Source organism: Melospiza melodia, chromosome 2 (assembly GCF_035770615.1).
Source record: "Melospiza melodia melodia isolate bMelMel2 chromosome 2, bMelMel2.pri, whole genome shotgun sequence".
NCBI lineage: Eukaryota > Metazoa > Chordata > Aves > Passeriformes > Passerellidae > Melospiza > Melospiza melodia.
Genome location: NC_086195.1, coordinates 128,079,254 through 128,096,474, shown reverse-complemented (window position 1 = coordinate 128,096,474; position 17,221 = coordinate 128,079,254). Strand labels below are relative to the sequence as shown.

Below are 17,221 nucleotides of genomic sequence, written 5' to 3'. Positions count from 1 at the left end.
TGGATCCCAGTGTTATGTTTCTATTTGAGGATTTTAATTGGAACATTGAAGCATGTAAGCTCATTTATCATAGCTGCTCTCTGCTCCGTGCTGGGGTCATTCATGATCAATGTAGGGTTTCCAATCAAAAAGAAATTTACATATTGATTTGATTTATGTTGAACGCTTACCTAGGCTTCTTAACACACCTTTAGCTTACTGTGTGCTTTCCCCTTATATATTTAAATGAGTATTTTATTGATAAAAAACATGTAGACTATCAAATTTTTAATTTTTCTTGATTCAGTAGTCGGTGGAAAAGCAACCCTTTCCTGCTTTCTGCTCTTTTCTTAACATAAAAGAAAACCCCAAATATATCTGTTGGTACCTGAAGGGTTAGGATTTTTGGAGAGGTTGCAGTGTGCCTGTTCTGTAGTTTGGAAATAAAGTTGTGACATGCATGTTTGGAAAGAGTCAGTGTAGGGGCTTGTCAGATTTAAAAAAAAAAATAAATAAAGCAAATAAAATGAGTTAGAAACATTTTTGTGTGAGTTGCATACAAGTTGAATCAAAATATGTTGCTCTTGCTAATAATTGCATGCATTAAGAATTATTTTCTGAATTACTGAATGAAATGGTGTTTAATTTTGAAACAATAGGTCCTTATCATTATTGTCTTTAAAACTGGGGATCCACAGAAGATCTAGTGGGGTCTGTGAACTGCTTTTGAGGACTGTAATAAGGTTGACTGTGCTTCACTTCATGGCTGAAATTTATTTGGTTTTCATATTTAGGCAGGCTACAAACTGAAAGAGATTGTAAACAGGGGTTTTGTCAAGGCAGTTTCTAAAATTGTTATGATAATTTTATCATCAAAAATATACATTTATTGCATAATTCAGTTTAGATCCTGATAAAAGTTTAAAAAGATAAAATCATTGCTCTCCTGAATTCAGTCTTCCCATGGACTTTGTGATGGGAACTCAATTTCACTAATGGAAGAGAAAAATTAATGATGTAATAATTAACTGTGAGCATTTACTGACAGCATTTACTTCAAAGCACCAACATTGACAAATCTATTGAAGAAAACAACTGACATTATTTCTCCAAGTAAAATATATGAACCAGCCACAAAATGCAAATGTGCAGGTCCTTACATTGCTGTGTAATTCTCTGTTGTGCTTATATGTCTATAAGCAGGAACCTTACTAGAACTTAAGGAAGCAACTGGTTTTAGTTGGTAGTTCTGGTAGTTTAGTAATAAAACATGAAGTGCTACATTTTTCACACAGAAAATTATTTGTATGTTTTAAATAATACGTAATTAGCATATGTAATTAAATACTTCATTTCTGGTGGATATTAGTAAAAACAATGCACTCACAAATGAAAAATTTTCTGGAGTACTATACACATATTTTTTGAAAGATAAACTCTACATTTCATCAGTGAGGGAGCAAACTGAGGTACAATACTGAAAAGAATCTACCAATAATAAATCTCTGTTTGTCAGACTGTGTAATGAGGCCTTTAGTCATAGGCTGATGATTAAGACTGTTGCATTTGACACACAGAGAATGTAAGTTCTCTGCTTCTGAATGTTACAAAACATCCTCTATAAAGTTACAGTGTTTGATCTTTTAATGCAGAATGAATTTCTTGAAATTCTAGAGCAAAATCTCTACATAACTCAAAGTTAATTTTAAATGTGCCAGTTAATCACTTTATATGGCATACTTTTTTGTCACAAATTATTTAAAATATGAAACCTTTTACTTTCTATAATTAAAAACTTGCTGAATTTTTAACTTGCATATGAAATAGACTGTCATTAAAATAATTTATTGACTTACCTTATAGCAACTCATCTTGATTCTAAGACAAAGTTGAAATCCAGTATGTCTTCTTTAGGCTGCAAAGTGAAATCTAGGCAGAACTTACAAGCCTAAATCCAAAAGGCAGCTCAGAGCCTCATTCTCCAATGGCTATGCAATACTCAAATGTGTATAGGCAAAATTGTGCTCTAAGACTTACATGACTGCCAGCATGTCACCAAAGTGCTTTGTCTCCAATGGTTTTTTTGCGCATTAGAACCACAAAGGACTCTCTCGGAAGGATTTACTTTAGCACACTAATCTGACTGCACAGAGCACAGGAATCAGAGTCCTTCTGCTCTGCACTCAGAGTCCACCCCTTGTATTGCACCATGTGGGAACTTGGTCTCTTCCTTAACCTGAGAGAACTGTGGTGTCTTGAACACCAAGTACCCACCAAGCTGCTCTATCGCCCACCTGCAACAGCACAGGGGGAAAAAACAGGATGAAAAAATTCATGGGTCAAGATACAGGCAGTTTACTAAAACAAAAGTGAAGGTTGTGCATGTGCAAGCAGCAAAGTAAAAAGAAAAGAAAACGGAAAGTTTTTATTCTCTGCTTCTGATCAGCAAGCAATGTCTGGCTACTTCCTGAGAAGTAGGGTTTCTGCATATGTGGAGGTTGTTCTGGAAAACAAACTTTGTAAATAATTAATGTTCCCCCTTGCCCATCCTTTTTCTTTCAGGTATGCAGATCTCATATTGTATGGAATATCCCTTTGGTTATATGGCCTACTTGTGTCCCCTCCCAAAATGTTGCCCACCCCCAGGCTACTGGTCAGGTGGAAATGTTGGAGACAGCACTGAGGCTGTGCCAGTGCTGCTCAGCAGCAGCCAAAACCCTGGAGTGCTATCAGCTCTCTTCTAGCTCCCAAAGCAAAGAGGAAAATTATTTTCATCCCACCTAGGACTGACACAGAGAAGCTGAATCCATATCTTCTCATTTTCCAATATGCTCTAACTTCTAAAGAATGATGAAACTTCTTCCATACATCTTGTGATGGAACTGAGTCTTGGTGTTCATTCGCCAACCAAAATCCCTGATGCCAGTAAGAGAGAATTTGATTTTACAGCCTGAGAGTTTGGGCTGTGAAGTGGAAAGAATTAATCCTGAAAGCTCCTCCTTGGCCTGCTCATTACAAATTTATTTTGTCCATCTTGCCATATTTTGCAGTGAAAAATATGGATCTAGTGTAAATCCTTCAATCCATTGCAGTTTCCAATTTATAGCTGTGGTAACTCCACTGAAAAGTTCTTCTTTTGTGTGTGATTTAGACACTTTAGCTTTTCTTGTTTCCTCATAAAGAACTCTGGATACTAAACGCAGGGATGGTGTTTCCACCCAATGGCAGAGCTGTTAATGCCAATGTATGTTTTGTGGGTCTAACCCAAATGCTGTTTACCATGTCTGACTGACCTTTGGCTTTCAGTACAAAAGTCCCGGTCTACAGTTGCTAAAACAGGTGGTGGAAGTTATTTGTTGAGTGTCCATTAAAATATCTGTACTCTTAAAATAATTAATTCCTACACAAATCATTCACCTTTCACAAAATACCTGCTCAGGTTATGGAATAATACTGAAGACACATAGCTTGCTGTTTTACCTTGTGCTTCATGTAAAATTATTCAGCCAACCTTTTCTATAATGAATATGTATAGTAGATATTTAGCTTGTCATGGGTCTAATCATAAATGGAAAAGAGAAAAGATATCATGTTATTCAAATAGATCTAATTAAATTAATTGGTTCATTTAGAGCTCTGCCACTTTTCATGCATTTTCTCCCATTTCATTTTGACTGCAGTTTCATGTCATGTCTTTCATCCAGGCTGTTTTCCAGTTTATTTACCAGATCAGTTTCACTGTGAATAAATGTTTAATATATTTTTCCAGCCTTGTTGTAGAAAATGAGATAAAATATGTACACTTATTTGTGAACTGGACCAACTTTTTTCCACTATACACTGGAAAATGAGCTCTAACTGATAAGCTAATATTAATTTACAGCTTGCATGAGCAGGGCCAGTATAATAAAGCTTCTTCAATGCCTATAAGGTATAAGTAGGATACATTTGTCAATTCCATGCCCAGGCAAAATGTACTCACTGCTCACCTGCACCTATGTGCCTTTGGGTTCCTTGGAATGGCACTAGCACTGTCTCTTGTCAAATACTCTGTCCATGTCTCAATCTGAAAATTCTTCCAGACTTCATTAGTCATGCTTTCAAATGTTTGTCACCAGAGCACATCCAATTACACAGTTTCAAAATATCTATTTTTTATAATTATATGTATCCTCCATTGTTCAGGCATGTCTTTGACTAATTATCTCTGAAACTCCTTTATATTAAACTCTTGCAATGACAGTCTAACAAAACTTGGTTCTTGTGTGTTCCAGCACCTCTCTAAGAAGCATCTCTAGTGCAGATTCATGAAATGTCTAAAAATTTGGGACAAATAAGGCGTCCAAATTGGGAAGACTGTATTCCAATCTATGTATGTTCTAAAAGGGATTATGCTCATAGTTTAAATCCACAAAAAAATACAGAAAATGGCCAGAACTGAGTAAGCCATGGTGACTCAAAACTACCCAACTGTTCTATAGGATAAAGACACCCAGCCTTTCTTGATAAGTTATTTCCAAGTGCAAACTTTTGTCTTGTAATCTTCTATATACTGCTGAAAAAAAAATAAAAGGTAGTATGTTTTGTCTCTGATGTCCCTCTAGCAATATATGGGAAACATTTAATTTTTATCTGAGTTGCTGAGATGCCCTGTTGCATTTTGTGCAAAGAGGGTTTTTAATTTTATAGTGATATGCAATTGAGATACACTTTAAGTCTTTCAAACATTTTCATTTTTTCATCCTTAGAAAAAAATTCTGAATTTTAAACTGTTTTTATTATACCTGTTATTAAGACAGGTATACTATATGTTAATGCATTTCTCTTTGAAGTATCTACCTACCAGAAATTAAGCAAATTCCCTGTACATATTCAGGCACATCCATGTAAGGACTCATTCCTTCTCTGACACCACGTGCATCTGAAAGATCTGAATTGCACAGGACACATTTGAAATAGCAGTGTAAAACTCTGTACCCAGCCACTTGCCATTCCATGAGGCAAGAGCAGGAGCCGCAGGAAGAGGCCACAGGTAGTTCTTCTGCCCCAGGAGCCTCATTGTCTATCAGTGACAAGAATGCCCTTTGTGTCACTCAGCTTTCCTTGCAACTGGAACTAATCCTGTGGGGGGTGTCTCACGAGCACTGCACATAATTTCCTTTCTCATGACCAGCATGCAGCCATCCCTCATTATGACAAGTAGAAATGCAGCCTCAGTGTGAGCCCATTGTATGAGGTGAAATGTGGGCATTTTAGTCATGCCACGGGTGCCTCTTACAGATGCTCCTCTGGGGCTCATAAGAAAGAAGGTAACAGGATAAGGCTTGTGGACTATTAGATGTTATGATGGACTTGTTTCGTATTTTCCAGTTAAGCCTTTGCTGCTGCAGAATGCTCCCAATGCAATAGATCTCAATCCTTGCTCTAGGGGCTGCTATACTACATAGGTGTCGTGTAAGTCTTAAAGGATGGTGAGATGGACTTCATTGCTTCATGGACTTTTGCTGCCATGAGGGCTTCAAACTGACTTGAACAAAATAAATAATCACTGCAATAGAAGAGTTAAATGGAAGGGAACATTTTCTTCTAAGTGGATTATGAATCCAGTACAGAACTGTGACTACTTCAGAATGAATTTATAAGTAGATTCAGGCCAACTGAAACTACAGTTAAAGTTTTTCATGTATACAGGGACTGGCCCCTGGTGCTGAGGATAGCACCTGCCTCAGACAAGTAGCTTTACTGATTCTAATATGCAACAAAGGTTATTGTTTCTTGGTTATGGCTATTTGGGTATTTACATTTAGAGGAAAAATCTTGCAACTCCTGCAGCAGCTGTAGGCAGTCTGCTTTTTGTGTTTTAAAGAATTGTGTTCATGTACTCTTGATGAAACAGGGAAGTTTTTTCTGTTCATTTCATTTTTGGCAGTTGCTTCATACAACTTCAGACATTGTGACTTCAGACTCTGTGATTTTCAGCCATGAGATTGCAATAAAGTAATTCTAAATCACTAATGTTCTTTATTTTCAGTGTAAAAATTTAAAACCTTTTTGGAGGACAAGTTTGCTTCAAATTATTCATAGGCTTACTTGATCTGTTTTCCTTATCGACTTTTATTATTATTGTTACTGTTATTATTATTTTCTTCTCACAGGTAATTCATCAGCTTAGACTTTCCGAAAATGAGAGCGTGGCTCTACAAGAGCTTCTAGATTGGAGGAGAAAGCTGTGTGAAGAGAGAGAAGACTGGCAGCAGATATTGCACAATACTGAGCAGAGAATCTCAGCCCCACCTCCACCCCCTTGTAAGAAGCCGACGCTGCTGAAGAAGGTAGAAGATACCTCCTGCAACAGACTCTCTTCAGGCATATGGGACACCACCATATGAGTCAGATGTGTGTTTGCAGACTGTTAGGAATGGAACCATCTAATGACTTCAATCTGCACAATCAGCACGTTTCCTTCCCTTCACAAAACGTGCAGGGATTTTTTACAAGCACTAATTCAATAGCACAGGCTGGAGGAGTTGTTTAGATCTGTCGTGTGTGTGTGTGTACATGTGTGTGTTTGTTCTTTTCATATATATACATGTATACATATATGTGTGCACCAGCAAGTATATATATGTATGCATGTGTATATATGTATGGAGACAAACTGCACTATCTTAAAAGTAAAAAACAGTCACTTGGAGTTCTCCCATGGACAATGAAGAAAATATGTTAAGCAAATGATGATGGGGAGAAGTGACTGACAGACATTTTGGAGAGATCAGGAAAGTCTGTGTGCACACTGTACAGCTGTTTTATACAGTACAAAAATATGTTTCTTGTTCCCTAATGAATGGGTTTATTATCTTACATGTATACATATATATATATATTTCTTTGTAGATGTCTGTGTTTCATGGAGATTATTTACATGTTTTTTTCTGGTGTTTTATAACTTCATGCAATTGGTGCTGTCGTTCTTTCTTCAAAATACAGGTAATAAATTCAATACTTGCATTTTTCTTTTATAGATTATCTTTAACAACATACCAAACAGTATCAACACTGTGTTATTTTTTTCAGAACTGGCAATATCCTTTCTAAAATCCAATCCTTAAATTCTTGCAAAGCTCCTATGTGCAGGAGTGATTTGGTGCTGTTCACAGTCATGAATTAGAGACCATTACTTCTTTTTGATGGACCTGCATTTCTGAATGTGTGAACTGTGAATTTGAAATTACATCTCAAATCTTATTCCATTCTGGGTTATGTAAAATAATGAGGCATTCATTTAGATTATAAGTGTGGTTTGAAATTCATAACTGATTATGCATAAGGTCAGGTGTCAGTGGAAAGATACATAGTGGTAATGAGGTATGAAAATAGGTCTGTGATTTACTGTTACAGGCCAGAAGGCTTTGCAGAGATGGGTATATCAAAGTATTATGTCCTTATTATGGTAGCACTGTCCTTATTATGGTAGCACAGTGATGCATTTATACCTCAAATTTCATGTAATGAAATGGTTTCAGAAATTGCAGCATTCTAGTTAGTGTAGATGAGTTCTGAGCAGTAATGTTAATTTATGGAAAACATGCTGCTGGGAACTTGTCAGTTATTACCTAGCAGTCTTTCAAATACTGTTTTGCCACTAAAAGGTGTAATTTATTTATATTTAAAGGTACTTTTCTGGGCTACTTAAGTTCTTGGAGTATGTAGAGCCAGTGTGGAACTCTTTTCTTGGTTGCTTGTCCCATTCCTTTTGAGATGGAGGAAAAAGTGTTACCAGTTTTGCAAGTGGATATAAAACAAATATTTTCAAATATAAGCTAGGTCTAAAAAGGTGCTCATTCCAACTCATTCTTGTTGGAAGTTGTGGGAAAAGGAAAAAATCCATAGAGGTGTAGGTTTTTCCATCATGTTTGACAAAATTTCAATCAGGCTGAATAGTAAAAAGCAACCACATGCTTCTTTGATTGTTTATACAAGGAAGCAGCAAAACTCAAATTGTTCCCATGTAGCAGAATTAAGCACCTTCTCTTGCTGGAGATTAAAACAGACATTTTGAGTGGACAACAGAGGGAAGACACCAAGTTAGCTCAGAATTCTACCTTGTTACCACTGTTAGCTTCAGAGAAGTCCTCTGTGTAAGATTATCCATTTCTATTTCATGGAGAATGAGGAACTCTGTAGTCCAAACCTTACCTTTGACTGATGTAAATGGCCACAGACAATGCCTTTATACAGGAGGGGCAGGTAACCCCTGTGAGAGAGGTTATGCAGAAAACAACTCTCACCCTCTCACCTGCTACTAAAGTATGTCACAATGAGACTGTGCCTTGAAGAACTGAGGTTTCTGGGTTTTGCTCAGATAACCAGGGACACACAGAGAGTGTGACTGCAAAATGCAACAGCTCCAGAACTGGATGCAGAGGAGCTAATTAACCTGACCTGGCAGCTATTTTGCCTCCAGGATGCAGGTTGTTATCCCGACATGGCACAGCATCCCTATCCATAGCCACAAGAGCCTCTCCCCAGGCAGCCTCGCAGCGCTGAGCACCTCAGTGCCCTGAGACGTTCAGACATGCCCTGAGGCTTATCACTCCCCAAATGGGCCTGGCAAGCAGCCCTCCCATAAACTCTATCCCATTGCTAACCCTAATGCTCCCTAGCTGGCTCAGCCACTGGTAGCAATCAATCCACAGCAGCCTGGAAGTTTAAGACAAGCTGTAAAACTGACTGAGGAGCCAGGTTAGATGATGCCAAAATCCCTGCTGCTGCAGTGAGCTTGCTCCCAAGTCACTGAGCTGTTTGTAAGGTGAGCTTGTGGATCTCTGGATGACACCGTTGTCATTGCTGCACTTGGAACGCAGGAGTACCCAGAGGGGAGAAAAGGCATTTGTCAAAGGGAGTTTAAAATGGGAAACAGTATAAATATACATTATCCTACTTGCAGTCCTTGCTAAAAGTTGTGTTAGAACTGTGAGCAGCCTCAGGAACTCAACTGCAGGAGTTCAAATGAGGTCTTATGGAACTTTTTTGCTTCTTGTTCAAAGTCCACATTGTGCCCTATTACAGTGGTATGGACAAGCATGGAAAAAGAGGTGTGTAGATTTTCTAGCAGTTTCAGCACATAATTACATGGGAGAAGCCAGTACATCCCTGATTCTGGCAGTCTGATTCTACAGACAATAAGCAAAGCAGATTATGATCCCCTGTGCAGAAGGCCTTCATGCTATTTTTTGCAAACTTGGGTAAGATATCTTTTCTGGGGTTGTCCTTTAAAGCATATCACCACAGTGCACAGACAAACGTAGAAAATTTTTTTTTTTATTTGTTTCAATTTTTTAAATTTTTTTAATTCCAGGTTACATAATGGCTAACTTTTTACTTGGAAAGATTTTTTCATGATATTCCATTAATGTACAGTACTATAGGAGTAAAGTACTTGCTCTAAAACATGTTTTAAATATTTCTCTAATGTCAGTAAAACACTCTAGAGTGTGACTTATGAAGTCATAATTCACACCTAGTGTGTTCATTGGTCTCTTGGCCTTTGGCCTTGAGCCTAACAATGCAGTTGGTAGGGAATTATTATACCATAATTCACACCCCACTGTGTCTTATTGCTTAAATAACCATACCCCCAGAGATGTCTTGAAACTACCATTAAAGTTTATATTGTGTATCAAAATGTGTTTACAGGGCTGGGAAAATATACTATTGACATTTTGAAAGGTTGAGAAGTAGTTTTAGCAGAACTGTACAGTGCTTGTAAATTTATCTCCCCAGTGGAGTGTGCACCAGCCAATTACAGTATTTCTTGAGTATATGAAGTCCTGTCTTGCGCATTAAAAATAGCTTAGAAATACAAAAAGCCTTATGAATTTAATATTCTGAAGGGGAAGATTAAACTCTATGGGCATGCTAATGTCCTTAATATCCAGTGAAAAATCTAAAATATATTTGTATTTGCAATAAAGCAATTTCAGGATGCTGGGATTATCATCAGATAATCACTCCTCCACATTGTGCCTTATTGCTTAATTTTTAATATGTGAAAAAACCGAAATGCCTAACAAATCAATCTATCCTTCAGCATAAGGTAAGAATAATCAGATACATTTTACACTTTAAAAAGTCATTGGTCTTAAAGCCAAGGAAATTATGAACCATATTAAGCCACAATAAAAGGAAAACAACGTCTATTGGTAGGAGAAATTTCTTAAAGCTTGTATACCTTACTTGTTACTTCTGAAATAGCACTTGGTGTTTTTTTAGTTGCTGTAGTTACATTTCTGCTGCAGTTTTTAAGCAAAACCATGTTTTTAAAAACTGATTTAGATGTTCAAAGAAATACATGCACCGATATTTTTCAAATGATCTGTGTACAGCATGAAGTGATAAGCCTTTTAAAAATTTGCATTGTTTACAAACCAATAGTATGATTGTTGAGTAAGTGAATTGCATTTACCTTTTTATTTTTTTCCAGTGATCCTTTTTTATTCTAACAGGTTTAATTACTTTCATTAATAACTTTATTATACTGCAGATCCTTTGTGTGTGGGACAAAGAATTTCATTAACTTGCTAAGAAAGCATAATAGATTGTAGGATAGTTCTAAAGTGATAGTAATAGCCATATTAGATGTAGCTTTTAATTCTGCTGTATAGTATTAGCATCCCTAGTAATCCTGTTATTCTTATCTCTATAAAGCCTGCTAATATCTGAAATGCTCGGAGAAACTTTAAGTAAGTTTTGCCATTCACTTGTTAAATAATAAATGTAACTAAACTCTGTACAAATCAGTTTTCCAGAATGGTGTTAAACATTTCATGGCTTTGTGATTTAAATATATAATTTTTAAAAAGAAAACACCACCTGAGCATAACTATTTGACAATAGCTGAACAAAATAGAAGAAAATGCTTTTCCTCCAGTTCTGCTGTTCTCTGTATACTCAGGACTTTCCTTTTAAGAAGAAATAAATAAATCTCAGTGCTGGCTTATACTGTGGCTGTGAGAATTAGATCATTAGCAAAGACTGTCTGTTCTCCTCACTGTGGTTTGGCCTTGTCACCAACCCATGAATGTATGCTGGATCTGGTCAAATCATGCATTTTGCTGTGAAGTGTCATAGAAAAGTTCAGTCAAGTCATGACTTGACTTTTTGAGGACTTTTGATTTATTACACTAAACAAAACAACCTCCTCTTGAATTAATTAGACATATTTATTTCGACCTTAATTAACTTGGTTTAGTTCTCATATATGTTTAGCCTAATTTTTAATCAGACTTCTATGATAAAAAAGAAAATATTAAATGAAATTACAGCATAACCTTTATGATTCTATTTTGAAAAAAATATTTTAAAAAACTGAAATAGAATACTTCAGTATTTCAACATGTTTTTCACCTTTTCTAGCTGAAATTATGTCTTGGATCCAGTCTGAATTTACACATAATTTCAACTCTTCACAAACCTAAATTTTCATAAATCCACTCTTCTCTCAAAAAAACACACTAATGGATAATTGTTGTGAAGTGCAGGAGAATTGCTGATGTCTTTTGAAGTACCAACAGGGAAAATTTGACAAGCATGGGTATGTTGCTGCCATAGCAATGTTCATGTGATAGTTATTAGCTAATGCTTGTGCCCTCACTGTGTTTTATTTGGGCTCTAGCCCCTTCTGTCTACCTGGATGTGTAGTCACCTGTCTCCTGATACTCATTAGAGTACAGAAAGAAAAGTGCTGAATCTGTCATATACTCTCAGAGAAAGGGGAGAAATGTGTTGCAGACTCTCTCTAATTACAGCTTAATATAAATTACTTCCATGTTTCCAAAAATGAGCATTGGAATGCAACTTTCCCACTGTCCAAGTATGACTAACTTAGCCATACCACTAGCTTAGAGAGTTGTGGCAATGAAACAACCAGAGCTGTCAAATTAGTGTTTATGCAGATATAGCTCCTCTGTCTTACAGCATAGTACAACTTGGTGGTCAGAAAACTCGGGGACTATGAATCCTTTTGGGAAGGCAACTCCATGTGGTTTGTTTGAATTAAAACCAACTCTATCTGATTTTAGTGAAGACCTTCCCTAAAAGAGTTGTCTGAGCCTTACAAATCAGACAGTCAGCTAAGGAGCTCCCAGATTTGACAGGACTAAGAAAGGAAAACATTCTTCAGTGGATGGGTAAGTTGGGTAAATGCCTTGGAATTTTCCAGATATCATGACCTTCCTCATGGTTCTGACCAGTAGCCTGAATATAGATTTGGTCTAAATTCTTGCCTAATTATGTAGTCACAATCAGTCAATGCAGTTAAAAATATCTTGACTATGAATTACTTCTCTACTCATCTAAATTTTTACTTTAGTAACATGATGACTGAAAGTATTTGTTCACATCTAGCTTTTACTAACATAGCTGCCATGTCTGTAATATTAATTTAGCAGTTAGAAGAGGGAAAAGGTAAAAAAAAAAAAAAAAAAAAAAAAAAAAAAAAAAGAGACAATATGGAAATTGGATAGTGGATTTGAAACAAGCTTTAGAATTATCATAAGTAACATGGTAGATTCAATATAATCGAAGATGAAGACCGTGTCCCAAAAGTAGCTCTCAAAGTTTAAAGACTTCTTTCTGCCTTAAGCTCCTGTCCTATGTAATCCCCGAGTTCTCACCAGGCATGAACAATTACCAAAGTCAGACATCATGCAGCCTGGAAAGAGTTTGTTTCCTGGGGGAGGCAAACACCCAGACCTCAGCTTCTCTGAGGTGGGAAAGACATTTTATTTAGTTGATCAAAGGCACAATGATGGATGATTCCTATCAAATGTCTTGTATAAGTGTGCTTGCTTTTCTGGAAAAGATATAACACTCATAACACTCTGTAGCAGGCTTATTTTCTCAACAGAGAGGTTGCTTTGTAGCTGGGGGATGTGGGTCTAGTTTAAGTCCATGATTTTACAAAGATCTTCAGTTAAGCTCAAGATTTGACCCCAGCTGATTTTTGTGGCCCACTGATGATTTACTTATTCTATGTATGTACAAGAATCCTGCGAAACATTCCAATAAGTTATTCCAATTAAAAAAAAAAAAAAGGGAATGTATTTGTCTAATATTTTATGTAATCTCTGTAGAGGAATAAAAATCCAGATCTGGTGAGGATTCAGTTCCTATAAGGAAATTTCACAACACCTGCCTTTTAGGTGCCTTGTTTCTGGAGAGGTAGGCAGGACTAAACTGGGTTTCCATATTGGCTGTTCTGGGCTTCCAGTTCCTGACTCCATCTGACTCTAAATTCTGATCATGAAAGAGACACTGCATTCAGGAGAGAAAAGGAGAATCATGGATTTGTTTAGGTTGGAAAAGACCTCCAACATCGAGTCTGACGGTTAACCAGACACTGCCAAGTCCATCACTAAACCATGTCCCTAAATGTCACATCTACAAGTCTTTTAAATACCTCCAGTCTAAATCTCCCTGGCACATCTTGAGGCCATTTCCTCTCATCCTAACACTGATTGTTACTTGTGAGAAGAGACCTCCCCACACCTCACTACAACTTCATTCCAGGGACTTGGAGAGGGTGATTAGGTTGGATTCCTTTACTGCCAAGGCAGGCTATTGAAACTTCTTGCCCCCACGGGTAAAGCTGCTTCCTGTTCAATGTCCAATCAGTCCCCAGTCTGTTCTGTTACACAGGGGTTTTCCACTGGGGATCCAAAATTTTAATTTGTTTTTGAACAATGTTAATGTTCTGCCAGGCCATTCCTTCAGGCTGCCAGCATCCCCTGACACACCAGCCTTGTCCTCCAGAGATTAACTGAAGCATTGACTCCTCTTCATCCTGCTGCATACACAGAATTGGCTGTGTATTATGCACAAATGTATTGATTGTACAGCTCATTAATAAAGATACTATCTTCCTCAGTGTTAACCCTGAAGGAAAGCTATTATGTGGCTGGCAGCTGGACTTTATGCTGTTGTAATACACTTTGAACCAGGTGGTCCAACTAATTTGTGACCAAACACGAAGTCCACCTACTTGAGTCATATCTCATTAGTTAGAGTGTAGGCTGCTCTCATAGACAACAACTTTGGTTCACAATAAAGTAAAGAAAGAGATGGCTGAAAATAAGTTCCAAGAAAGTAATCATTGGCAAACTGGAAGGAAGCAGAGGTTCCACATTAGAGCTCTTAAAAGTCATCTGAGAGCTCAAATATTTGTTATTTGAAGAACTTGTAAAACTAAGGATGGCACCGAACTCAAATAAGCTTCTAAGAATTCTGGGTCAGAATTTAAAATTATAATGAAAAATTGCCAAACGTTCTCCCACAGTGTGGGAATGTAAGAGATGCTCATTTAGCCCTCAGTGGAGAAAAGCATGCCCACAATATGAGACATGACAGGGCTTCAAGGCTTAAAGCTCTCTAGAGAGAGGAAAAATCAGTTTTGGAAGAGCATGTCTAGGAACTGAGCACAGTCTGGTGGAGTCTGTGAGACAGCTATCTATGGCACACAGCACTTGGCATGAAGCAAACTGTATTGTCATAGGTGTGGCATTGCATGAGATTCACTTCATGAATGTGTGTGCACACGTGTCTGCTGTCTGTAAACTTAACATGTTCTCCTTAGGTGTTACTACAAATAAATCCCTTATAGGAACACTGGGATTCACAATTCAAACTTCACAAAAACTCTGCAAATTCTATTCCAGTATTTGTCTTCACATGTTAGAAATGTTTTCCTTTCACTGTACAGTCCATGATAGCTCCAAATCCTTTTATTTGGAGAAATAATACTTCCTATGTCTCCCTCTCCTTTTCATACATGGAAATAATTGGTGGGTGAGAGTTCTGTAAGAAGATAAAGCAAGATTTAACTCTGTTTGGTTGCAATCAGAGAACATATCAAAGGTACCACTGAGCAGGAAAGTAGTTTCATAAAATCATGACAGTTGAAAATTAGGAAGGAAGTGATTTTATCTCTCTCCTTCTGGCTGGGTATTTTCATACATTTTTTCATACATTTAACTTACAAAGAATAACTTAAAATATGACAAAGAATCTTAGAATCATAGAATTCTTTAGGCTGGAAAAGACCTAAGAAAAAAGATCTTGAGACTGCCAAGAGCCAGGAGTCATCTTTTTACCCAGATACTGCTATTACAAGATCCATTTTGCTTTGTTGCAGCCCTGACATGAAAGCACATGAAGATAAGATCGAGAGCAGCCCTGAGGAGAAGGACTTGGGGATGTTGGTTGACAAGAAACTCAATATGACCCAGCAATGTGCACTGAAAGCCCAGAAGGCCAACCCTGTTCTGGGCAGCAGATGGATGCAAGTGCTGCTCTCCCCCTACTCTGCGCTCGTGTCTCCACCTGCAGTGCTGCATCCAGCGCCGGGGTCCCCAGCACAGGAAGGACACGGAGCTGCTGGAGTGAGTCCAGAGGAGGATGGTCGGATGGCTGGAGCTCCTCTCCTGTGTGAACAGGCTGAGACAGTTGGGTTGTTCAGCCTGGAGAAGGGTGACCTTATAGCGCCCTCCAGTACCTAAAGGGGGCTACAAGAGAGCTGAAGAAGGACTTTTACAAAGGCTATAGTGACAGGGGTAATGGCTTTAAACTGATAGAGGGCAGGTTTAAATTAGATATTAGGAAAATGTCTACTGTGAGGATTGTTGAGATACTGGAACAGTTTTCCCAGAGATACTGTGGATGCTCCATCCCTGGAAGTATTTAAGGCCAGGTTAGATAGAGTATTTGTGCTCCTTGCCTAGTGTAAGGCATCCCTACCCATGACAGGGGGTTTGGAATTAGGTGATCTTCCACACCAAACCATTATGTGATTCTAAGAAACCGCCTTTCCAATATGATAAGGAAAATCTCTATAATCATTCAGCTTTCAAGGTTAATGAGATTGCTGGCTTTGGGTGAGCTGTGATAGTTCTCTAGCAGGTGATGAAGCCATGAACTCATTTCCCCACAGGATTTCAAACTGCCAACAAGTTGTTGCAAAAGTGCTCACTTAGTTTAAACATTGAATGTTGCCCTATATATAGAAGACAAAAGACATTCTGCTGCTTTCATAAATGTTCTTCTGAATTATAAATTGTTACTTAATAGATATGAGAATGTCTGTCACCTTTACTGAGATTAGTTAGTCTTGAAGAGGCTACATCATTATCAGAAACAAGTGGGAACCACCATAGAAAATCTTTCCCACACCTTGTTGGGGTCAAGTGGCTAGCTCTGAGAACTCATTATGGCTTCTAATAAAAGCACAGCTCCTTGTTTCTAATTGCAGAACCTAGTTCAGACAATTCCTAATTTAAACACATGTAAACACATAGAGGGATATAAAGCCCATGGGTTATGACCCAAGAGCACTTGCCCTTGGAAGGGGTCATTTAGACACATAGAATTTTCTGATTTCAATCTGAACATTGGCCTCCACAGTAGTGAACTTTATGCAAAGTGTGCCCTGAAAACTTTTGTAGGCAAGATGCTTGTGTTTTTTTAAGTTTTACTTTTTCCCCTGATTGCAAAGTAAGAGTCAGTAAAATAATCCAGATTAAAACCTCAAACGTAGTCAAGTGCAAATGTGAAGAGGTGAACAATCAGGTCCCACACAGATAAAGATTTGGAAGTCATCAGTGTTTTTGTTGTAGTTTGTACAAGAAGTGGCTGAAAATTACTTTTGAAGGAAAGCTTGGTTCTGAGAGCTGACAGGAATCCTTCTTGCTTCATATATATGTTCATTCCATATGTTTAGCTTTACCTGCTCTTTTCAAGATAAAAGAAAAAAAACAGTTTAGCTACTTTTAGGACTCCTGAACAGGTAACATTTTTCTAGTTGTGCTTCATCATTCTACTTCAGCTCGGTTGTATCATTGACACTTTTTGCAGTGCAAATCAGGATAACTACTGATCAACAATTTATTCTCAAAAATTGAAGTCTGCATTGTTCAGTAAGCCAGTCTTGGTGCTTGTGAAAAAATACTCCTTTTGTTCATCAGCAATCTGATACAAGACAACTTGTTCCCCTCATTTGACTCTCACCTCCTACCCAGTCAGAAATAATCAAACTTCTACTGTGCTGTTCCGAGTGCACAACAAGACATGCAGTAAATATGTTTGAGGTACCTATTGAACACACTTGATGCTTCAGATTATTTTACAATATGAGAGTCGTAACTTCTGTAAGATCATTAGTAACAGCAGTAAATTCACAGCTCTGTGATTG

General features: G+C 37.6%; 1 protein-coding gene across 3 annotated transcripts in view; it reads left to right on the top strand.

Annotated features, from left to right (window-relative positions):
- Positions 1–10,980, top strand: part of MYO16 (myosin XVI) — a 357,379-nt gene extending 346,399 nt beyond the window's left edge. For all 3 annotated transcript variants that reach the window (XM_063149977.1, XM_063149978.1, XM_063149976.1), the window contains exon 35: positions 6,135–10,980. In XM_063149977.1, the coding sequence (XP_063006047.1) occupies positions 6,135–6,368 (234 nt within the window). In that variant the 3' untranslated portion in view covers positions 6,369–10,980. The remainder of the gene's footprint in view (positions 1–6,134) is intronic.
- The last annotated feature ends 6,241 nt before the right edge of the window (positions 10,981–17,221 follow it).